The sequence below is a fragment of the Chinchilla lanigera genome, unplaced genomic scaffold (assembly GCF_000276665.1).
Source record: "Chinchilla lanigera isolate Chin_1 unplaced genomic scaffold, ChiLan1.0 scaffold00009, whole genome shotgun sequence".
Lineage (NCBI taxonomy): Eukaryota > Metazoa > Chordata > Mammalia > Rodentia > Chinchillidae > Chinchilla > Chinchilla lanigera.
The window spans coordinates 17,685,696-17,711,797 of NW_004955410.1; the positions used below are offsets into that span (position 1 = coordinate 17,685,696).

Consider the following 26,102-nt stretch of genomic DNA (forward strand, 5'->3'; position numbering starts at 1 on the left):
GTCAGGGTGATATGGCTGTAGACAAAAACTAGCTTTCTACAGCACCAGTTAGGTAGAGTATACAAAAAGTCTAGCACAACAAAAATAACAGTGAGGAACATTATTTACAAATATAGTGTAAACTATCAGAAGAAACAGTTGTGGTTCAGCTAAGGGGCAAAACTAGGTCACAGTGATGATGGAACAGAAGATGACCATTTTTTTTTTTTTGACAGTGTAACCCTAGTTTTTACAATGTGCATATATTTTTCAACATAAATGTTCAATCATTTATTTTAAAATGTCCTATGCTGATGTTCCTATTGCACTGCATTGTCTTAATTCTCCAGTGGGGCCCAAAGACAATGCCACTGACTTTATTATAGAAATGAAAACCCCACAGATTCTCTTTCATAACAAGAATCCTGGGTGACCGGCTTGCACACTTACACTTGGGAAGCCTGGTCTGTTTGTCATTTTATTTTTCTTCTTTTTTTTTTTTTTTTTCTGGTACCGGGAATCAAACTCACGACCTCGAACCTGCCAGGCAGGTGTTGTATCACTGAGCTAAATCCCCAGCCCCTTATTTCTCTTCTTAAAAGCCAAGGCCAATAAGATTGACCAACCATCCTTTTTTATTTTTTTTTTTGTACTCAGTCCCAAAAGATGACTGAAAAAGAAAAGTAATGGAGTAAAAATCCTAAATTTATTTAATTACCTTTATTGTTAATCTATTAGGTGCCAGCTTACTTTAGCTTATTGATGGGATTCCAAGTTGAATAGACTCATCTTTTAAAACAGAGTTTATAGGTAAATGACAATAACAAATATGCAATAGTAGAATGTGATATGTGTTGTATCATAAGATATTGGCAAGATACAATAAGTACATCAAAAACACCATTTAGATCATGATGGGAGGACCATGGCATAGGTAATATGAGTTTAAATCACAGCGGCATAGATGAAAAGTGGATGCCAGACCAGAAGAAGATGAGATGAAGGTGAACACAGTAATCCAGAAAAGAAGTGGCCTGCATATTAGTTACGGGGTGTTGAGTATAACAGAGTAGCGGGCATGTGTAAGAGGAGGCACACATAGTCTATGTAACATGGTAATGGATTGGAAGTGTGGGGTGGTAGAAAGGGAAAGATTCTATGATGACTGGCATGGTTTGGGTTTATTGATTATATGTGGGGTGATGCTTTTTATAGGGAGAGAGGTACTTTTGGCAGAGTGAGAAACAAGACTTTGGTGAAGTCAGTGCTGAGTGTGACATTCTGAGGGGGATGTGGAGGGACTTTTGGGTATGTGGCTCTGGCTTTCCAAAGGGAAAATAAGATGTGGGATAGATTTGTGTTTGATCCCCCTGTTATAATATCATCCACTGAGAGGTGATTACTGGGGGTAGAATACTAAATATGAACAGCAGACATTAAACTGTGTACCTGGGGCATATCGACAGTTAGGGGGAAGCAGGAGAATGACATTCTACAAAGGATAGGAACACATGTAGTCAGAGAGGTAGAAGAAAAACTAGAAAGAAGTCTCATAATCTAAGCATCCCCAATCTCATTTTGACTTGGTCTACTTCTCTTCTATTAAATAGGGTGAAACCCTCAAATTAATGACGTATATGCAGAAGTTTATTATAATTGCCTGCATCGAAAGTAGGCAAGCTATTAAAATGTTATCTTAGTTCTAAATATAGAAAGCATTATATTTCAGTCCTATTTTGCAAGAAATTTGAGTACATATCTGTGTACCTCTGAAGTGGGCAAACATTCTCCATAAAGGGCTACTTGGTAAGCATTGTAGGCTTTGTGGGCTATGTAATCTCTCTCTGGATGACTCAACAACTCATTCTGTAGAGCCACGACGTTCTTAGCATATGTGTGAAAGAAGAAGGTTGATGATAGTCCAGTATGGTAAAAGCTAAAATTTGAATTTCTTGTAATGCTCACATTATGTAATATTACTCTTCTTTTGATATCTATTTATTTATTTATTTCACATCATTTGAAGATGTGAATGCCATTCTAAATTTTGGCTATATAATTTGAGCAGGTGGCCAGATTGGACCCTTTGGTGATATTTTGCTGACCCTTACTGTAATTAAACCATGTATTGAAAATTAAATCTAGAATGATGAAACATAAAGTGAAGAAAACCAATTTAGTTTAAAATCATGATTGAGTCAATAGCTGAAAGATGGGTAAAAGTGGTGGTAAATTTCTGCAATGTATTTTTTTCCTACTAAGTGTCACCATTCAGAATTCATTCTGTGAAAATTCTGAATTGGAATATATATCAGATGGTAATGTACCAACTTATGAAATTTGCCTTAAATATATCATTTCTTTAATTGATCTCATTGCTCTGCATTACAGTGAGTTTTGTAATATTGGAGTTCTTAGAAAGTTCTTCAGCAGATAGCATCTACTTTTTAAAATATCCTTCCTATATCTAGCCAAATATTTCTTATCTTGCTTCATCTCTTTAAGAGTTTGTTATCACTAGATTTATTCAAATGCATTAAAAATGAGCAGATTTTTTTAGGACAAAGTAAATGCTGTAAAATATCTGCAGGGAGAACTTAATTTAGCAATTATCTGAAACATTAAAAGTTACCTAGCTTGATTCTGAAATAAGATTGTATCCTTTCAATAATGAAGCCATTCTGAATTCAAGAGTATAAGGGAGACATATGACAATGGGGTAAAGTGTGTGCTAAACTTTTCAGGTGCATAACTGCCGAAAAAGCAAAGCCATGAAGCCACAATTTTCTGAAATCCCTTTCCAGCTTCTTTATGATTCTAACCATTCTTTTCTGGAATGATAGCAATTTCCAAGTTTAGTGTTAATGTCTTTTATCAAACAGCACATTCAGAAAAATCATTGTGATGGTTTAAAACAAAATCTGTCTTTTAAAAAAGGAGGTTAAGAGGTTTCCTTGCTGATGAAATTCACAGGAATTTTAAATATGTATGGAAAAGAGAAAACATTTTCCAGAAAGCAATGAACTATTTGGCCATACTACAGGAGAAATAGTTTTACTTGGATTTGAAATATTTTTTAAGGTATACATTTTGTTCTCCATCCCCAAATATTTTTATGATTCTAGGATGGTTGTTAGCAAAGGTCAAAGACATTTGAATGCATATTTAATATTGTTCTTTACCAAGAAATTATACCCACAATTTTAACCCAGTAATTGTTTGTCTTTTCATGGGCATCATCAAATCTTTGGACACATAAAAAAATAAAAACAGTAGAACAAAACAGAACACAATAATTCCCCTTCCTCACTATAATCAAAGTAATTTTACCTTTGGTTTTACTTTTCTTAATGACTATTTCATATACAATTTCCTGTATGGTTTCTTTCATCTAACAAGGTAGTTAAGGACATGGAACTTGGATACAGTTCAGGGGTTTGATTCCCACCAAGGTCACTGGTCATGTTTTTCAACCTCAGCTTCAACTTGCTAAAGAATTATACTGATAGCCCCTACTTTGTACGACCACTGAAAGCACCAAGTGATACTATATATCTCACACATACATAGTATGACTTCCCATTTTACTAACCTCTTTTCTATGAGACAACAAAGCTCTCTGAACTACTTGGGTGACACCAAGAAATTGCACGTTATTGTGGTTTGTCCATGCTTTGAAATACCTGGCAGCATTTCTGTCCCATGGCAGATTCCACTTCTACCCAAAGGACAGATTATTCAAACATGAATGCAAGGCATTTAGTAGCCACCAGAAGGTACTTTTCTATTTTTAAATGAAGGAAGCCCAATTCACAGAATCAGTCATACTTTTGTCTATGGAGTTTTAAACTACATGCAAATACTGGCCCTCTTGACTGATAATAACTTAAAAGCTTAAAATTATGCTAGATACATGTAATTTATCCTGTGCAATATATTTAAAGTTTGGGATCACATCAACATAAATGAATAAAGTGTTGCATACTTGGCATCTTTCTCATTTAATTTTTGTTCTGATATGTTTTTGGAACATTTTTGTCTACTTTGGTTTGGAGTTCTTATCAAAGAGTATAAATATAACAGATTATTATTTTTAGCCAAAATGAAATTTTTCTAAATTGAAACCAATGATTATTTCAAAATTAAGAATAAAAGACCAATTTGGGTTTATTTATAATATTTTAAGAAGAATATATTCAACTGAAGAACTATAAAAAGGTAAGCCTAATGATAAATGTAATATTTGGGATAACTTTAAAAATGTAATAGGGCAAGAAAAGAAATCCTTCAAATATTTTTTCGTGCAGAATGTACTCAAATTCAATCAATTTGGCATTAATTAAACTCTAATAATGTCCTTCAGTATCTTTCCTAAGTAGTGCGATCCGTTTCCCCTTCACCCAGGCCGATTTGTGCATATTATGGTGTCATCATAATTTTAAAACATACTGAGAAAAAGACAGAGCTGCAAAATTAAAATAAATGATTAATGGTATTTTTTTCACATTTTGTACTAATAGGTATCACTGAGCCTTTAAATTAATAGAGCTGTCAAGCACATAGTTTTTACACATCCAGCAATGAACCAAAATGGAAATTACCCATTCCAGAGACCCCTAAATATGACACCTTGGAAGAGTTTAAATTTTAATTAGTAGGTGCAATTGTTTTGTTCTCCTGTAACCACTGCAAATTAATTGGAAATTAGTTACAGCCAATCTTTTCTTTAACAACCTGAAGTGAAGAGATCAGTGCTTTATACCTTAACTTTCTTGTTTGGGGACCAGAAAGCACACATGCAGTAAATTGCATTGTCAAATTACAAAAACAACAACAGTTGTGAAATTAGGAAAAAAATTATGCACAGGTAAACAAATCTAATTAATGCATAAGTAACAGGGAGCACACAAAATAATACCCAACTAAATCTAAGGAGTCAGTCTTTGAAAAAATATTAACTCTTAGACATGTAAATTTATGCAAAAACGTTTACCAATTAAGACCTAGGTGAAAGGATTCTTTTGCTTTATGCTTTATTTAACTGCTTTGGGGGCATTAGGAATTCTCACGCCTGAAGACACATATGCGGTACCCAGGAAAGAACAACAGTCTGCTTATTCAGATATGTATCAAGATGTCAGAAGACTGCTTGTTAATTTTCTATTCCTCAAAATATCAAGATTTAGAGACATTAAACAACAAACTTTTGTACTTCATTCTTTAAGAGTTATCATTATTCTATATTTAAATATTAGGCACAATGCACTTCCGAGACACACCAAAATAGTCATTATCTGCACCTACCTGTTAAGCATTCTCCTACTGATAATTTATAGGTGACTCTTTGTCTTTCATGACTAAAAGTACACATGTTCCCTTGTTGGATTTTTTTTTCTCACTTTCTAAACTAAGTCATTCGAGCATGTTAAGATTCTTCAAAAATAACGTGTCACCAAGTCAGCAAATGTTCAGTTACAATAGCTACCTAACTTTTAATTAGAAAATAATATTCTTATCAAATTTTAAAAACAAGACTAATTACTAGGAAACAACTTGTTGCTTTAAATATTCCTTAGTAATATTTAAAGGTTCATCATTTTATTCCAAGGGTCTGGGATGATTCAAGTTTGGTAAATTGGCAGATAACTTCCTTAGATTTATTTTATTCCAGATAAATTTTAGCCTAATTTTCTTTTTCTATTTAAATGATTATTAAAGAAATGATTATTAAATAATTTTTAATGATTATTAGTGATTATATATCATGGTCAAATGATGATTTTTTCCAATCTGAGTTGATCTGTAAATGATAATGGGAAAATAAGAATAGCAGTTGTATAATACTCTGTAACTCTTTGTCCAAATCTTAAAACAATGTCAATGTTTTGTCTCATCAAAAGGTCACATGGGTTTAACTTTGTTTTTGTATAATTCAGGATTATGAGCAAGGTAGTTTACATTATAAAATAGAAAAAAGTTCAGGTACACTAAATATAAAAGTAGTTAATATGCACCATAACATAACTGATCCTTTCTTTATGTTGCTAATTATATAAAAGAATTTTCAATAAGCCTTCAGTATACCTCTGTGATTTGTAGCAACTGGTTTTAGGAATAAGGAAACAATTTCAAGAAGATTGCATAACTCTATGAAATCAAGAAATCACTGGTAGAACAAAAGACAAGATCTTGGACTCTGGTCCTCACTCCTGCTTCCTATCCATTCGAACATGATGCCTTCCTTAAGCAATTTTTCCCCTCTTTCCTTATGGAAACTGCATTAACAGGGGTTGCTGTATTACATATTGTTATCTCCAACTTTGAGTAGTGCCCGTTCAGTCATGGATATGTTGCATAAGTGGAATATAATTCCTGTACAGCCAAGAAGGTTTGCACCTATTTTGGTAATTTACTGTAGTTTTGGTGGGTAAATGTTCATAAAAATTTAATAAATGTTAATTTGTAACTTAAAAAAGAAATTGCATTAAATATTTCTTTCAAGGAGTAAAAAATATTTAAAGCTCATGACTACATTTAATTTCTGCTAAGGTGAAAGAAAAGTTCACAACACCAATTGCAAAGCTGGTTCAAAATAACATTTAAAATAGTCAAACTTAGAATGGGTTTGAATAGCTGATAAACAGGAGTATAATAAAAGTGGCTGAGAGTCTATAAAAAGAGAGTGGCAAAGCTACCCAGCTTCTAATTTATTTTTAGACCTCAGGTGTGTGGTAGATTAACTTAGAAAGTAGGTAAAAGGAACCCTTCCATAAGAAAATATGAATTCTATTTTCCTACTTCTCAAAATTGCCCCAATCTCATGTAAATATTTCCCTGTTTATTTTGTAGGCTTTTGTAACTTCATGGCATGCAACAGTTACATCTTTGAGCTGACTTTAGCATATTTATTATATCTTTAGCTAATAATTGATAGAGATATAAACACATAAATAGTGGGGAAAAATTAATACATACCACTGTGTTTTCTAATATTACATGATATTCTCATATAAATGATATTCCCAATTAGAAAAACATCTTCATGGTGTTGAACTTTGAATGGGACTTTGAAAGGCTATTGGAACAATTCCCTCTTAAAATGACTTATTTTGCTTTTGAAGGGCAAGTGCCTTTGGTGGGTTTGCTAAGGTCAGAACTGCTGGATAAGGCAGCACGTGGAGGTGTCTCTGTGGACTGGCTACCTGCTTCACACCTGCGCTTCTTTCCTCATCGCCGTGCACTTTAGGAAGCTTTGGACATATGGCACTTCCTCCTCTGAACTTTTTATTCTTAGACAAACAAACTTAGTGGACTGATGACAAGTTTCAAAGTAGAGAAAAGGGTTAGGAAAAGTCATAGTCACATAACTGTTTCATGACTTGGACATCACCGAACCTCACCTGCAGAGGCTCAAAGTCTGCTACATTCACTGACAACTTATCTGCCAGAGTCATAATATGTCTCTCCCTAGAATTATACTAGAAAAATAAAGAAAAAGGATCTCTTGTGCTCATTCCCATCATTGCTGGTATAGAGAGATATCTAAAATGCTATGCTATGCATAAAGAACTGTATGTCTTTGCTACACTGTTTTCACTCAACCCATGAGGTAGACACTGTCTCACTTTTCCAGGATATAGGACCTAGTAGTTCAAAAGAATAGATGAAGTTTTCCTGAAATAAATAAGCTTTGAAGATTCAAGATGCAAGGAATTTAGTAGCCTTATTTAGTGTTTTTGTAAGAGATAAGGAATTGGAAATATATATTGTGAAATCTCCAAGTCAGCAGATGGATGGTGGTGGCTGGCAGTATGCTGACCTGCTGGAGAGAATTCAGAGCAATCTCATAATAGCCGCAGCAATACAAATCTAAGGAGTCAGGGAGCATGGCCCCAGTGCCACTCAAGAGGGAGGAAGTACATTTTTCCGTCTCTCCCACTGATCACAGCTAAAATCCCTCTGCATTCTACATATAGCAGTTATGTGAGGACACTGAAAAAGTCAATGATTTGGGAAGAAACTCAGAACATGAAGTGCCACTGAATCACTGATGCATTTCCTGATATTTTTTTTCTCCATTCTTGTATCTCCTGGCTTGGATCTTAAAGGCAACCCCTTTATTTATACTGGAATTGTACAGAAGTTATAGATCAAAAGTTTCAAGAAAAATCCCACCTTCCTGGTTCAGGATAGGAAAGAAGTCTTCCGATCAAAGAAAGTGGGAAGAACAACCTGATCTCCCTCCCTGCAACCTCATCTGAATCTCCCCCAAACCAGGCGCCTGGTAATTACATGGCAGTGGCAGATGCCTAAAAACTCCGTGGAGGAAGAACTTTCCTCAGTAGAGAAACTGTAGTACCAAAGCATGAGAGCAATCCCTGCTGCTTTCTTTTCCTTTGTTTCCCCTTACCACAGAGGTAAGGTGGTATTGCTCAGGGTAACACCCCTGGACAAAAGTGATATTTCAGGAAACACGTGGCAGAATAAGGACCTAAAGCCTTGAATTTGGACCCAGAGGAGCAATATGGTAGGCCTAGGAAATCACAAAAGTCAGAAGTTGTAGAAAGAAGGGGATCAGGCAAGCTCTTCCATAAAGCCCGTCTGTCCCAGAACTGAACAGGTGTGGTTTGGATCGCTTGGTTTTTTTATTGGTACAGATTTCCAGTATATATTAAGAACATTCTTTATGGGCAACTGGTACGTGAGCATGACATAATTCTTTTTTATAACCTTAGATTGGTTCTTAAGTATCATACTGTGACTTTGAATCCTTTTGCTGGGAGAGTACTAAAAAATTGAACTCAGGACCTTGTGCTTACCAGGCAGGCGCTGTACTGCTGAGCAATATCCCCGGCCCCTGATGACTTTGAGAAGTAGACCGTAGACTAACATCAGATCTCCAGATAGGTCTATGGATCTTTCTCATGTAAGAAAAATCTAAATAACATTGCAAAAACTTTAAAACTGACTGGATCTTGCAACCACAACTCACAGAAGACAAATGGACACTTGTGACCTGAACCTGGTCAGTTACCTGCTAAAATAACAACAACAGCAGAAGGAATCAATATTCCCTAAAGGAATTAAACAACAGCCAGGGTTATTTTTAACATGATATTTAAGATGTTTCAGGGTATAATCCAAAATTTCTTAACATATGAAACACCAAAAAAAAAAAAAAAAAAGTCTCAAAAATACCAATGGAAAAAGCCAATGGTACAAACCCTGGGATGATAAAACTATTGGAAATAACAAACAAGGACTTAGCAGCTGTTATTCTTGAAATGAAAAAGAAATAAAATGAGTTAGACAAGAAATAGAAGATATTTAATCATTTCAATATAAGATATTGAAAAATTATAATTAAAAAAACAGAAACTTAACTGGAAAGGCTCAAGAATAGAGAGGGTGCTGTGAGTCATAGCCCAGTCCTAGAACTCCAGCATTCTCTGTGGATGAGACAGAAAGATCAGAAGCTTAGGCATAGGCTGAAAAATTCAGTAACATAGCAAGACTCTGTCTTTAAAAAAAGGACTGAAGAGGTAGCTCAGTGTGAAAGACCTAGGTTTAATCTCAGTACTAGAATGAAGGAATGAATGAATGGATGGGTGGATGAATGAATGCTATAAGAGGAAATAACAGTGAATTTGAATTAGGGGAACATCTATTATCCAATCTGAATAACAGAAAGAACAAGGCAAAAAGAATAGAACAAGCAATCTGAGAGACAATATATAAAGTGTACATGGCATGAGAGTTTGAGGGGGGAATTATTGTTTAGAAATCAATATTTGAAGAAGTAATGACTGAAAACTTCCTGATTTGGCAAAACATAAATCTATGTGTTCTCAGTGCTCAGTGAAACTCAAAGAGGATGAGCTCAAAGAAATCCATCCCAGACTCATCAAAATCAAACTGGTGAAAACTAAAGACAAAGAAAAATATCTTGAAAGCAGCCTGAGTAAATTGCCACATTGCATATTGCAGAGAGTATTTCAAATGATTATGGATTTATCATCAGAAACCACATTATGGAAAAGACATCATGCAAGGCATGAAGAGAGTTCAAGAGGAATCTTACAATGCTCACAGCTGAGTCAGAACTGTGCGCACTCATTCAGAGCTGAGAGACCAGGCATCAGATTGGGATACTACAAAGATGTCAAGAGTCACAGGAATGCAAAGGATCAGGCAAATATTTCAGACAGATGGGGATTTTAAAAGACTTCATGAGGAAATTACTTTCAAGCTTGGCATTGAATGAAGATTTTTTTATATGTATGAATTCATATCTCATCATTGTTTAGAAAGATTTTTGAAGTAATTGATAAAAATAAACATATCCTCACAGGATACAATAGTTAATTCAGGCAATCTGAGTACAAGAGGAAAAATTAGATATATGAAAATAGTAAACCATAGGTAGGATTGCCTGAAAGAAATGAAAACTAGGCCTCCACGGAACTATTTCAGGAAGATGTTTGATGCATGGCCTTCATGGCAGGCAGGGAAGGAATTTATTTCTAAACTTCAAAGAGAATGGGGATTTCAGACCCAACACAGAGAGAAGGAAGTTGTGTAGGTAGAAATCTACTGGGAATTGGTCCCTAAGGAGCATGACTGGTTGATATCAGCCATGGGACTGTCGTTTATGCTCCAACAAACCTTCTAAATTGCATTCTATGACATGGCGTGATTTCACACTTACAGATCAAAGAAGTGAGATCATCACAGCTATGTGGTTCAGGAGTAATTCTGGTAGCAATGTGATAGATGACTTTCACTACATCAGAAGCAAAAGATAATATATGAAACCTAAATAAAAATATAAAACACTTAAGGGGAGACTGAACTCTGTTCCAGTGATATTTTAATCAATTACTAATATTAGACTTTCATTAAGGCTCTGAAGAGAGACTGAGGCAGCAAAGTATAATAATTAAGAAATAAGACAGCAGAAACAATAATCTGCTTCAAACTTTTATTGTGTGACCTTGAGCAAGTTACTCAACTTCTCTCGTTTCAGGTTTCCTTCACATGGATAATGTGGATATTATAATAACTTTATGAGGTTCTTAAGACTTTTGTCAGGATTGAATAAATAATGAACATGAGCACATTGAATAGAAACTGGTACAAGCTCGACATTTAATAACTATCAGGCACTGCAGCCACGGTTGCTTCCAAACATCTCCAGGCCTTTCAGATGTTTTGGGAAAAAAAAGCTTTCATTTACCTGCAAGTACATTGCTGGACCTAAAAATACAAATTAATAAAATCGCCATGTTTGGTCTTAAGAATTTGAGATTGATTGAATTTAACAAGTGAGTAAAGATTAAATGACATCTTACAATTGTAATTGTTTTAATAATGAAAACAACAAACATTCAAATAAAAAGAATTTAGGGCCCACTGTTGTTCTGTTGAAAGGGTTTCGTTTTGAGATGATGCTAAAGTTTGTGACTACACAGGTCAAGATAAAGACAAACTCTAGATAACCACAGTGGCTAGTGATGGGGAAAAAAACAGTCTTTTTAGTAAAGAATATAAGCAAATGTTTAGTACATATTCAGGGTTGAAATAAAGTGGGTGCTGGTGCCAAAGAAAGAATTCAAGTCAGAAAAAAGTGTCTCATAAAATAGGTTGCATGTAGAAGCTGGGACAGAGGAGATATACGCTTTGAGACAACAAAGCATTTGCCCCAAGAACACCAAGGATCAGCTCCCGGGTGGCGAGATTACCAGGCTTAGAGGACTGGCTGGGCACTAGTCAAAGTTGTGTGGCAGGCTGAAAGTTTTTAAACTTTCAGCTGAGAGTTAGGGCAAGTAGGGACATAGTCCATGAATGGGCAAAAAGAGATCATACACATATAAATGCTTCCCAGAAGCTATCTTGACTTCAGCTGTCACTTTGTTGAGTCTTCACACTTTGCCTGTGGTCATTTCACCATTTAGCTTATGATACATTCATAACCTCCTTCCCAGTGTCTACAACACAGAAGAAATTTTTAGGAAACCTCTCTGCCTTAATTCCAGAAGAAGCTGCAGAGTGATATTTCATTAAAACCTCATCACTTTTCATAAAAGCACCATTGGTACTCACTAATATAAGGTTATTAGCATTTCAAACAATTAATAGAATGTAGCCAGTTAGAATACATAATTTAAAAACACATATGATTATACCAAAGGAGGTTACTCAAAGAAGTTCAGTTACTTCCTAGAAGGAAACACAAGTGTTAAATCTTTGGAGGTTAGAAAAGTATTTCTTTTCTGATACATTCAAATTCTTTGCTTTGAGAATATAATGAATAAAGATAACTCAAAATAACTTTTATATATATTTATATGTGAAAAATATGTGAATGAATTGCTAGCCAAACTACATTATGTTCAGTGAAAGAAGCTTTAGTAGAAAGCATTTTTTAAAATGTTATACTAATTCCATGAAGTATTTAAGAAATTCACAAATTCAAAATTCACTTCGTATTGGCGATCAAATTACATGTAGACACAGTGCCGTACTCTGACGGTTGCAAAGATGACTGAAAGCATGCTCATGATCCCAGTAAACCTGTGTCTATAAGGAACAAAATATAATTTCAACATAATGTAGTTACCGCTTTGCTAAAACCACAGGGCACTGAGTTGAGCTTGTAGGTTAGGTAACATGGAGTTGGGGAGTAGGGGCAGAGTGAAAGTGCTCTGGGAAGGCTTCATGGGGGATATCAAGAAATGTGTCTCAAAGGATTGGCTGTGACACTGGAATAAGAGGAAAAACTTGGATGAGGGACAAGTAGATCAAAAGATGAAAAAACACAACCCATGAAGTTAATAAAACAGGTCTGACTCAAGTTCTATTTTATCAGACAAAAACATAATACAGAATTTTGAGTAGAACTTGTCATGGTGATGTTAGTATTTTACAGTGAAAATTCTAATGGAAATGTGGGGGATGGATTTAAATAGAACGAAAATAGAGATGGGAAAATGTTGCTATGGATTTTGCCAAGAGCGAGTGAAACCTCCTAGGCCAAGTCTAGGATGGTGGCTGAGTGGTCAGAAAGAAAGGAAAAAATTCCAGCAACAGGTTGTTTCATTAAGGGCATACATCAATGGAATTTGGAAATATGAGAAGCACAGGGTGACTCAGATTGTTAGCTTAGGGAACACCGGATTCATGAGGATTCCATTAACAGAAAATGGTACCAGGAAAAGTAGCAGATTTCGGCTGTAAAAAGAGGTCAGTATTTGGCAAGAGGAAGATGGAAAGAGCAAGTTATGAATCCTTATGAGGTTCACAAGGCTTTGTGTAGTCACTTCTTAAAACTTAACTTGACACCTGTCAGTTGTGAAACATGGATAATCTGTGGGTGCCGAGTGAGCAGATACAAATAAATGACCCAGCGCATGCCTTTCCTTATCCTATGGTTCTACTCTTTTCACCCCCTACCCCAGGCGTTTCTTCTCATTACAGAAACAGCCTGTGTTTATATGCTCAGGGGGAAGGATCAGTAAAGGAAGACGTTAAAAAGGAGAAAATAGGCTTCCATGTCTGGGCTAAATACAGGAGGCTGTAATATTTCACCAAACATTCTTCTAGAATTAATATTCTCAGGTTCAATATGCTTATTAACACAACCAATAATTATATGGCTAAAATCCATTCTTAGTGACTATTACAATACTATGAATACAGGACTATTAAACAAATGTTATTGATTGCTGTTATGGCTTGTTTCTCGATGTCCCCCAAAAGCTTCATACCATCCCAGGTGGGGCTTTTCAGAGGTGGCTAGATCCAGAGTACGTGATGCTGAGATTAAGTGTGTGTGATTGCTAAATTAGTCCACTGTGTGGTTTGACATAATTCTGGGTGTGGATAGTGGGAAGACCCACCCTGGGTGTGAGTGGACTGCTACCTGCCCTAAGGGCATGTAGCCTGGACAGACTATAAGAGAGAGAAAAAAAGCCCTTGGCTTCTCTTTCTGCTTTTTCTCCTGTCAGCCTTCCACGAACTGTATCTCTTCTGAGATGCCCCTCTGCCGTGCCACCTTGCCTTGGAACCAGCTGGCCATGAACTGAAACCTTTATAAACTGCGCCAAAATAAACCTTTCCTCCTGTAATTTTGGATGTTGAGTACTTTGTCTCAACAATGAGAAAGTCAACTAGCACAATTGTCTTTTAGTGAGAGAATGCAGCAGGTTGTAAAAATGATTATGCATTCCATATTTCAAGAGTTAGTTTTACGGTGTCTATTTTTGCTTTCCTTTATATGTTCAAAATCATCACTGATGAAATTTGTAAGTAAATATTACTGATTTTTTTTCTCAATCACTTTTTATCATGATAAAATGTACATAACATAAAATTTCCCATTTTTGCCTTTTTAGGCTCAAAAACGTTCAGTTTGCTTACATTGTTATGCAATCATCACCCATCTCAAAAATGAATATTACCTTGATTTATCAAAAAAATTTTATTGATTTAAGAATCAAGACATATTCACAGCTTGCCCTTCAACTTTATATATTCCATTTAAAGAAAAACAGAACTTCTGCTCTCCTCTAAAATTTTATCAAGAGAAACTCCTTCATATATTGAAAATCAGCTTATGGATATTTAAATTCAGCAAAGAATTTTAACATTCTACCAATTCCCATGTTTTGCAATAAAAAAAATTGTGTTATTTGATTGAAGGGAAAAAAGGCTCTAGTTACAACCATAGCAGTGCTACAAATATTAAATATTCTCTTTAGTTAAAATAAAACTTAAAGTTCAGAGCTCCATGTGCTTCTAGAAAAAGTAGAATATGCCAGAATACAAAATGCCAAGAATGAGCCATAGCTTAGTACACTTCTTGGCCCACTGTGGTCTGTAATACATGTTTTAAATGAATGAGTCTACAGAAGAGAAAATTAAATGTAAGTTATCTAACAGTCATTATTGATTTAACAATTGTAGATTATGATAGTTAATAAGTGAAGTGAATGTCCCACTACTAACTGAAAGAAAAATACTGCTAAAAGTCTTTATGTGACAAATGCTAAAATGAGTCTTAATGACCACATGTCAATGCACGTAGTTTTTCTGAAGTTGGAGATAGTAAGTGATCTGCCGGAAGCCATGTCTGGAGGGGCAGCTCCAGAGTCCCAGGGCACTTTGAGACTCACAGCAGGCATGATGACTGTAAACACCTGAGCTTCAGTGTCAACTATGCCACCTCTTGGCTGTGTAGACTTAACCTTCTAAGCCTGTCTGCCTCACTTGCTTTATTCATGAAACGAGGCTAAACAGGGTCTTTGTGAGAATTCAACGTGCCGGTACAGATCAAGTGTCTCAATATGTACACATATGAATAATTTCTATGTGAAGTGCAACCGTGGCCTTTGCCATTTAGGGACCAAACTCCCTTCCTCCTATACAAGAATTTCAAAGAACACAAAGAATGCTTCTGGATGGTGTTTGATTCTACAGTCTTTTTTTAGAAAATGAATTCTCCTGTGATTACGGCAGGTGAAGAGTGACATTTTATTAAAGACAGGAATGGTACTGTCACCATGACGTACCATCTTGCATGACATTCACCATCACCATCATCACCGCTACCACTAGCACTGTGCCAGTTAGAGTTCTAATCCTCACTAGAAGTTTTAACCAATTTACACTATAACCATCATAATCACTATAACTCTCCCACCACTGTGATGGACATAACCACGTCCACAATACCACCAGCATCACCACCACCATCATCCTCACTGCTGACACTACCACCATGCTGTACATCCACCTGAATAATGTTGAAATTTAGATGTGTATTTCAAGATGCAAAATAAAAGAGGCAAGGTGTAAATGTATACATCCTATAAGTGGAGGAAGAGGATTTTCTAAAATGGGTATGTGGAACCAAGAGTAGGATATAGCAGAAAGCATAGCCAGTCTAGAAGATTTTAAGTGAATTTGTTTTAAATTATTGTTACAAAGAATAATAGATTTCATGAGCACAGGTAGTTACAAAGAATATTCTAGAAACAAAAAAATTGTCATACTCTTGTTCTGTACAAAATGTTTGAGACAGTAGAGTAAAAGGTTTAGAAGGGTAAAATTAAAAGTTCCCTCTTTAGAATTAGTTTGTGCCATGTGGAATTTATAGCTGAAGCTATTTGAATTAAAAGCTGAAAAATGGACTTTAATAAAAGAGTCAGGATGAATTTCATATCTGCTATATACCAGATGTTAAATGGGTTAATTATATTATCCAAACCTAAATATTCAGCCTGAAAATTTAGATCATTTCTTTTTCTTTTCTTTTCTTTCTTTCTTTCTTTCTTTCTTTTTCTTTCTTTTTCTTTCTTTTTCTTTCTTTCTTTCTTTCTTTCTTTCTTTCTTTCTTTCTTTCTTTCTTTCTTTCTTTTCCTTTCTTCTTTCTTTCTTTCTTTCTTTCTTTCTTTCTTTCTTTCTTTTTTTTTTTGTCTTTTTGAGATAGGGTCTCATTATGCAGTTCAGGCTGGCTTTGTGCTCACTTTGTGGCCCAGGCTGGCTCAAATTTGCAATGACCCTCCTGCCTCAGCCTTTGTGTCTGGATTACAGGCGTGCACCACCACGCCTGGTTTAGATGATTTCTGAAAATTTGTGTAACCATCTAATAAGTACATTCAACATAAGCACTTAACACAATGTTTATGCAAGGTCAGGGCCCTTTCCTTCTATTCCTTAACCACTTTGACTCCTAATTGTAAGTACTATGTTAACTGCACTGTCATTCACAGGGAAGAGGTCACTTCAACTCAAGTCTTTCCCCTATCTACCCTTCGAAGAGCCCTCATTAGTAAATTCTTCCTGTTCCAAACTTAAGAATGTTGCTCAACCCACACATTTCCATTTTCCTAGCTGCCTGTTTTCTTTCTTGAAGCCCAGAGGACCAGGACAGACCTCCTTTGGCTGCTAATCAGTATAACCCACTCTCCGCATAGCAGCAAAGGAGAACTTTAAAAGTGGGGGGCAGATAATACTGTGAGCCTTCACTAGCTTCCTGTTCCACTTAGAATCAGACTCCAACACTTCACCGCCAGTTTTTGGACATGACCTGTCCCTTGTCCATCTTTTCTGCTCTTCTGCTCACCATTCTCCCTCTAATTCTAGAAGCTTTGAGATCCTCCTTTCTCCTTGGTGCGTGGAGCTATTGGTCATGTCATTTTTAAAGAGTCTCCCAGATCCTCTTATTGGAAGTAGTCTCTTTCATCGCCCATCTGTTCCTCTTCATTATTTCTCCTTATTTTTGTTAAAACTTTCATAATACAAAGATATCTCTCTCTCTCTCTATCTCTATCATCTATATCTCTGTCTATATATATGGAAAATTTAGTTTTTAAAGACAATAACATTATTTACCTTTTTCAAGTTTCTATCTCTGATGTCAAGAGCAGTGCCTACCATGTATCTGAAATGCAATTAAATACTTATTGCACAGAAGAAAATCAAAATTTGGAGGGAAGCAAAATGTCTGAAGTAAACAGTGTCCCAGTGTAGGGAAAAATTTAGGTAAAAAAATAGGGCACACTTTTCTATAAAGAAAGAAGCCCTCAAATCACTAAATGTAGGCAAAATAACAGATGAGTAATACGCTCAGGAAGACATTTGTCTGGGAGTCCCACTAGTAATTATCTTATAAGGTAGTCTGAACTGCGCAAGTGTAAGGGAAGCTATTATTTTGCGCAGTTCCAGAGTTCATCCCTGGGGGGATTTAGCATTGTATTTAAGTTGACAAATCCACATTCAAGAGCTAAACCAGAGCTAAAGGTGTGTTAGGCCTAAAGGTTGAATGCAATGGCCTTGACACGTAAATAAAGGGAGGAAAAAGTATTTGCTGAAAAGCCCTAAAAAGGCAAGATGAAAGATCAGACTGTGAATATTTTGTTATTGGAATACATGATGTCTGGAAATCAAAAATGAAACTGACATAGCATTTTAACAACTTGACACTCACCGTGCATGGGGTCTGCATCCATGGTTCCCCATCGATCTGCATTGGCAGAGACTTGCTAGTCCTGGAGGAAAATATTTCACCTTAATTATAACACTGAACTATTTCATATAGCAGGCTTTGTGTGAAAATAGAAACTATTGCAATCATGGAAGGCAAATAGGCTCACAGCAGACTCTAAAGTTATCTCTTCTGAGGGGGAGCTGTTTATTCACTATTAGTGAATACCTCTAAGGTACTGTGGTCACAGGAATGTTAAGAGTCTCCTGGTAAATGCAGTGAAAATAAACAAAAATTCCGAATGCCAAAAGAAACCATCAGGGTTTATGCTGAAGGACACAATCAGAATTCCTACAACCAAAAGTAACTCCTTGTTTTCACGCCCGCCCACATTGCAAACCTGGAGAAAAGATGTTGGCTATCTCAGATTTTCCAGGATCAACACTTTTATATAAATAACACCCATTGTGCCTGCACTACAATTTGTGGTTTTACCCCAGGGTCAAAATAAACTCTTTTTTTCCTCCTCATACATGTGAAACATTAGGAAAACTTCTTTGGAAAGGTTCCCATTCAATGCACAAAACTTTGACTATGCTATAATTCATTACTCAATTTACAGAAACACTATGGGGCTTTACTCCATGCGAAAATTTAAGGGCACAGTGTATCAGTGGTTTTTATCTCTGAGCCATTTGCCTGGGAAATACATGGACTGCTGCAGTAAACTGAGTGTGAATGAGCATGGAGGGGATTAAATTTGCATGGTAGAATCAGTGCGTCCCGTATCTATGGTAGTCAACATGAGAGAATCAGATTCCAAAGAACTAGGTAAGAGATGGCTAACGAATACTTTGTAAAATCTTTCAGTTTCATTATTTTCACATGTAGAAGTGTTAGTCATCGATAGCTTGAAATGAAAATCGACAAATATCATCCTCAGAGTCCCGCCCGGTTTTAATCCGCTTGTGGTTGTGCCCTGTCCAATGTCTCCATCAGTGACAGGGAAAGAAGTACCTGATGACCACAGAGGAACACTGGGCCAGCCGACGGCCAGCACTCTTCAGGCCCGTGTATATCTGTCCCATCTCCATGGCTCCTTCCAAGCCAACCACTTCCAGCAGCTGGTCACTCAGGTCTGAAAGAAAACAGATGCCTGTGAACTACATAGGCCCACAACTAACTGCCACAGGATATTGTGGAAATAATGAAAGTCACCTCACAAAGAAAGCTTTTCTATCTGAAAATCAGAAGTAATAAAAGATGGCCTACTTCTGGAACTCTGGGATGAAGCAAACATTGAAGTTCATTCTATGGAGAATGATTTACTGTCAGCTTATTCTAACACAAGTGGGGAGAACAAAGTCTGAGCCACATAACATACCAGTAGTTCTTAACATTAACAAACCTAATGTTATCCACATGTATATATGGAACACTTAGACATCCTACGTCAGAGGGTTGGCAGCAAATACCATTTTATCTCTATAAATAAAGCATGATGATATGCTGTCAAACATGATTTTGTTAACTTAATCAAGAGACCTTAGAGATCACCGAGGTGAAGTTTCACATTTTATAGAAGCTGAACTCCTTAGTCATTGAATGACTTGTGCATCATTATAGGTAACTTTGTACAGCGCTTCAAGAAATAATAATAGTTTCTTGAAATGTTTTCCTAATGTTAAGGAATATATACTCTACCAGAACAATATTTAGGAGTAGACTCGATAATTAGGACAATGCAGTTATCAGTATTTTTATTACTAGACAGCATTAGAAAGGGGATGATAGTATTATTGTTTGCGAGGAGTGTACATAGTACCTGTCACTGGGCTGATCACTTTCTACTTATGTCATTGTCCCACTCTCAGAGCCAATTTAAGACAAATATGATTATCCCTGTTTACAGAAAGAGAAGCTGAAAATTAGGGAAATTAACTTCCTTTTTTTTTATTTTCACCTTTCAGAGGAGTATTAGAGCCAACATCAGAAGCATACATACTGTACTAATCTTTGATAAATATGTCATTTGAAAGGAGATACTTTAAAAAGTTATAGAAGTATTTCTTGCATGCCAGCAGAGGTTGGAATGTGCCAGCGTCAAGGTGATTTTTGAACCTCTAGATCCACCCAGAGCCAGGCAGCAGAAAATAAGAGACCCAGAAAGCCCTGCTCCACAACCCCATGAGTGCCACTCTTTCATCTACTGAGCTTTGGGGCAGAAATGTGGGTTATCATCCATGTTTCGTTTCTATTTTATTACTCCTGTATACTTGCTAGTGTACTTTTAAATGTCAATAAATAATGTCATTTAAATGTTTCATGTTGTTTTCATGGCAAAAAAAAAAAAAAACTCTGTAGGAGGTGTCACACAGGACAAAGGCACAATGATTATAGGAAATAAGCTCACGCTAGCTGGTCCTAGCCAAGGTGAGAGTAGTAGGAAAAAAAGCCTGTGCATTTTGCATGGAATCCAATTGTACAGAAAACTCTCACTCTTCATTAATGAATCCATCTTAGTAAGGAGTTCAGAGATGTTCATGGTCATGTTTCAGCGTAGTTCAACTATGTGGCTGGTGAATAACGTGATGAAACTTCAAAGTTCATTGGACCCATGTACACCAGAACCAGTAATATACCCACTGAACACAAAACATCTTTTAAACAAAGATAAAAAGTATCGTTGCTAAGTTTTAAATTGTAGCTTCCATGTGAGAAGGTTCCAAGTAAAATCCATCTTTCTGCCACAAAGTTAAATGTTCCAAAGTCATAGCTTAGAGCACCCACCTTGCTGTGATAACCCCGATTCAGATTTCTTTCTTAGGAAGCTTATTCCCTCTTTCTAGTTTAAATTTGTATTGCCGAGAACAGATGGACAAGGAATAGAAACATATTCTTTCAGCTGTAGCCGGCACTAAAATGTGCTTGGCTCTGTAGCCTGGGTGTTAATATACGCATCTCTCAGATATATATCAACCAAAAAATGCCATTGTTTCAAGCACTAAATTCCCAGATGTGTACCTGATGATAGTGATAACATAGCAATAACAAGCACCGAGGATTGCATCACCAAAGGATTGGAATCCACATTTGGTCTTATAGCTTGTGCCCACCTTGTTTTCTAAATAGGTGAAATTTCATGGTAATTTTTGTAATGAATTGAGGCTCGTTGATGAGAAGTCTAAGGAATGAAGCACTTTCTCACAACAGAGTTAATCTGTGAGCTTTAACTTTTCCATGAATCACAGGGATTTGTCTACACCCACACCATATTGCTACTGTCTACCACCCTCCTTCTGATTTTTTTCTTTCTTTCAATTTGTCTTTGTTTTTCTCACTGAAAAAATACCTTAAAATCGATTCTTCTGTTAATTATCAGTAATGAAGATATTCCTTGTGGATTTAGAGGGCTACGCTTTCAAATTTTCATGGTCTTGCTAATACAGACTTACATGGGAACAGTGGAATGTTTATGAACATTGGCAAAAGTAAATCGATACTACCACATTCCTCCTAATTAGGTGTGTAGGGGAAAGAAAGCCCAAAACAACAAAAAAGAACTTTCAATTTGTGTTGTGCAAGTTTATTCACATTTTCTGGATGCAGCGTCATCTGCAGTGTCTGTCTGTACACAACTGATTTCCCCCACATGTTCCTATTGAGATTGACATCTTGATTTCAGAGCAGTTCTATCTACAGGTCTGTGATTTCTGCCCCCTGCCAAAAAAATGTATACATCAGGCAAAGAAAACTTGTATAAACATTTTAATAGCAAATTTATTGAGACATCATGAGATTAATAAGTTACCTTTGGTAACTGTCACTGTCCAATTACAAAAGGTGCTCAAAGGGATGGTCATTAGCTCCAAGACATTTATTAGTATGGCAACTTGCTGAAGTGTGTATACATTTTTTTGGCAGAGTATGTATTTTGGTATCTTGGGCCCATATATAGAATCTCGCTTCTGTATGAAGCCTCTGAAAAATCAAAGGTTTTTTTACCTCACATTGTAGCTAAAATTTATTTTAAATGAAACTCTCTTTGCAATGGTCTAAGCAACCACATTAACCTAACAATTGATTTGCTACCTGCTTGTTGATTTTTATTTAAGAACAAAAGTAGTAAAGTGTCTGTTTTTGTATAGCTTATGAGTTAAGAATAATCTGCATGTATTTAAAATGTGGAAAAAGTTTAAAAGAGAATACTATCTTGTGACATAGGAAAATTATGTGACATTCAAATTTCATTGTACATGAAGTAGTTTTTATCGGAACATAGTCACACTTAGTTAGGGTTTGCCTCTTATGCTTCAGCACTACAATGGAAGAGTAGAATAGTTGTGACAATAACCATACGGTCTACAAAGGCTAAAATCTTAGCTCTCTGGACGTTTAGATAAAAAAGTTTGCCAACGTCTGCTTAACAGAACATCAGCACTTCCACTTTAGTTCTATGGATGCAAATGTTAAATGCCATTACAATGACCTGAAAGATCCCAAGTCCAACACTGCTCCCGCAATGCATTACCCATGTGTAGAGCAGCTGTTTTCAATCACGGAAGCTCACTAGACCTCTGTAATGTGTACCGCAGTCCATTTGTTATATATCATGGAATAACAAAGCTTCTGAATAACTTTATCTCTAAATTTTGAAAGAATGTTAGAAACTTTCAGATTTGGCTTTATTTCAGTCAGTGCATTCCTGTTAGGTGTGTTGAGTGTAAGTCGGAGTCACAGGCGGGACAGCAGAAGTGCAGCTACACCTGGACATCCAGGCAGGAGTCAGCGCTACCTTCCAGGGCCCTCTGTCAAGGGATGAGAAATCCAATCCAGCATTATGAAGACATGCGTGTGTTTCCTGGGGAGGACTTTGGTGGTGTTCAACTTAATGTTTTGAGGCACACTTTGCAGGGGAGAATGCTAAGTTTCTTAAAGAGCTAACATCTTTCCAAATATTTCCATGGGGCTGGGCGTGGTGGTGCATGCCTGTAATCCCAGCACTTGGGAGGCTGAGGCAGGAGGATCCTTGGGAGTTCGAGACCACCCTGGGCTACAAAGTGAGCTCAAGGTCAGCCTGAACTGCGTAGTGAGACCTTGTGTCAAAAAGATTAAAAAAAAAAAAATTTCCATGGGGTAATGGAGGAAAGAGAATTTTTCAAACTACATACGACAGTGGGAAAACACAATTTAATTATTCCTAACATGTAACTGAAATTAAATACTTTTTTCAAATATCACTTTAGGCAAGAAACCATACTTGTAGCAGTACCTAACACTGTTATGCATAGATACTATATGCAGTATTTTATTTTATGTTATCATTAGCACAATTTCTCCTTTCTAAAGATAGTAACCATTTAAAATTAATCCAAATCCCCAAATATCTGAAGTATCCATAAAATAATAATTTAAAATTAACTAATTTTTTTACATTTTAAAAAGTCAACTGTATGAAACAATTAGACATGTTATTTATACTTATCATTATTTTGAAATGTTAATGTTTGCTCTTCTGCTAGATTTTTAAACTTAATTTGTTTATAGGGAAGCATGCATATAAATAAATCAAAATTTTAACACCACTTCACCATATTGGATTCCTTTTTCAGCCATTATATTTTATATACTTTACCTTTTGACTTTTAACACATAATTTTCATGTGTTTTATCTTTTGAATTTCAACACATTAGTTCTAGGAGTGTCAGAAGATTTCACCAGAATGTTACCAAAATGGTAAGAAATCCTACTCTGAAGTGGAAGTTGCCTTTGACTTTATAATATGTTCTTTGAACATTAGATGCTGCTTTATTATTACACAGGTAATCGGTGCCTGAATGTAAAATCTGAAAGTCAAGGGAACAGATAGAACAATAGGAAGCAGCATAGCTAATCAGTGGGCACTCTTTACCCATTTAGCTTGGTCTCTTCATTTGGACAGCTACATCCTGACCCCATGTCTCATTATGTCAGTGTTTCAGACACCCATGTGTGAGGGAGCAGAAAGGGGTGTGTTGCAAACACAGACTGTGTATGGCTTGTTGCATTGCAGAGAACAGAGTGTGTCCCAAAAGCAGGGGCAGGGGTTGGGACAGAGGGGGCCAACCCACACGTGTACGTGTCCAGCAAGGTGCTGCCCACTATGGCTACCACCTGGAGATACATTCCCAGCAGGATACCACCTTGTTCCATTGTGGCTAGCACTGGAGATACGTTCATGACTCAGCAGGGGTGCTTTGAAATCACCATATGCTCCCCTTACTAGGTCTATATTTGGCTGTGGTAAGACCAAACTAGTGAATTCTGTGTGTTTGCAGGTAGTGTGCCTCCAGTGATGTTTCTTCTCCTGATATTTATTTGAAATGTGTGATGACTTAGAATAAGCATTTTTATTTTGGTGCTGGGGATTGAACTCAGGGACTCAAGTATGCCAAGCATACACTCTAACATTGGGCTACACTTCCAAGCTCCAGAATAAACCTTAAAATGTTAGATAGCTTGAAGATATATAGTGAATATACACATTGAATATATATATATACACATATATATATAATTTATCCAGCAAAATGAACACTTTAAGAAGCCTTCAACACGTCCATCCATTTCCTATTGACTCTGAATTTAAATATACATCTCGCAAACATAAACAGCTATTTTCTCTGATCTCCATAAATTAGAAGACACAAATTTCAAAAAGGAGTGGGGAAGAGAGAGTTTTAGAAAAAGGTGTTAACATGGACTCTGCCTCACTGTGCATAAGTATAAAGGCATATTTTTAACACCTTAAGGAATATACCACACAATTATCAGTCTCTTCACAAAACAGAGAGGGACTTTAGAAGGCATCTATTCCATGCTTCATGTGAAAGATTCTTTGCTAAGAGTTTTACAGATATTTACTTAAGAGTCTAACAATCTTTGAAGTTGGTAGTATTAACATTTTCTGCTCAAGTCTTCATATACAATTGAAAATTTTTTGTACCTCCAAAATCGATGTTATTTTTACATACTGACAATAGTAAGAACTAATTAAATGTCACCAGTAATAGGCAAGACAAAAAACACCACAAACTAATATATACATATATATATACACACGCACATATATATTATATATAGTGTATTTAAGGTGATATATACGTATATATCACCTATTTAAGGTGATATATACGTATATATCACCTTAAATATATATTACCATATATATATATATATATATATCTCACCCTAAAATAGAGCTGCTAACAATCTTGCAATCCTACCACTACACTGTCTCAAACACTATCAGAAAATTAAAACATGGTATAAACTCCTATTTATAGTGACTTCTCCAGGTCGCTTGTGAATTATACTCTGAAGATTTTCCGTACAAAGGCTGAGAAATGGAAAATAAAAATTGAAAGATTTCTATTCAAAACGAGTAACATGTAAAAACTACAAAGCTCAGTGTGTTACATAAATGGATTCACAAGAGTTAGCCTGAGAATCAAGCCGTATGAAACATCCCGTTTCCTACTGAAATCTGAAAAGTGAAGGGTAAAGGTGGAATCACATACCTGGCTTCAAAAATGACTTTTTGAACATTTTGAAGAACGGATTTAATCACGTCTTTAAAAGCCATCTGGTTTTGTGAAACCAACCGCCAGAGCTTACTATCACTTTGTGTGCGTTCAGTCTACAATTCTGAGCTCCTCTAAATGGATCCACAGAGAAGGCAAGACCAGAAGTCATAGCGTGGCGCATTGTCAACAACCTCCCTATTGTGCCCAGAACAGTTCAGGGCCTGCAAATCACTCTGCTACTGTGTGCTTGAAAAGGGATCTTCACCACGAGGCACACACCCTAAGAAATCCTAAGCATTTCATTCACAAGACCCATAGAGGACCAGGTTAGAGATTTCCCACAGCAATCCATCGCCCACTGGCAGCGCCTGTGATGAGGAAATATAAGCGGAGGTTTTATGAGCAGGAGCAAGCGGGAACTCCGAGCCCTGCTGCTGCTGGGTCCCTGAGCGGTCTGCTCTCGCAGAGCTTTGTGGAGAGACTGAAGGCTCTCACTTGTTTTCCGTGTGAATGAGCCGTTAGTGTGTGTGGGAATGTTTTCACAGCACCGTGGCTCCTCTGCCCTCTTCTA

At 36.3% G+C, this 26,102-nt stretch overlaps 1 protein-coding gene across 7 annotated transcripts in view; it reads right to left on the bottom strand.

Annotated features, from left to right (window-relative positions):
* The window catches only part of Dgkb (diacylglycerol kinase, beta 90kDa), a 627,035-nt gene that overhangs the window by 8,321 nt on the left and 592,612 nt on the right, over positions 1 to 26,102 (bottom strand). For all 7 annotated transcript variants that reach the window (XM_005377328.2, XM_013510618.1, XM_013510621.1 and 4 more), the window contains 2 exons: positions 18,983 to 19,103; positions 17,969 to 18,029 (listed from right to left, as the gene is read on the bottom strand). In XM_005377328.2, coding sequence (XP_005377385.1) covers positions 17,969 to 18,029; positions 18,983 to 19,103 — 182 coding nt within the window. The remainder of the gene's footprint in view (positions 1 to 17,968; positions 18,030 to 18,982; positions 19,104 to 26,102) is intronic.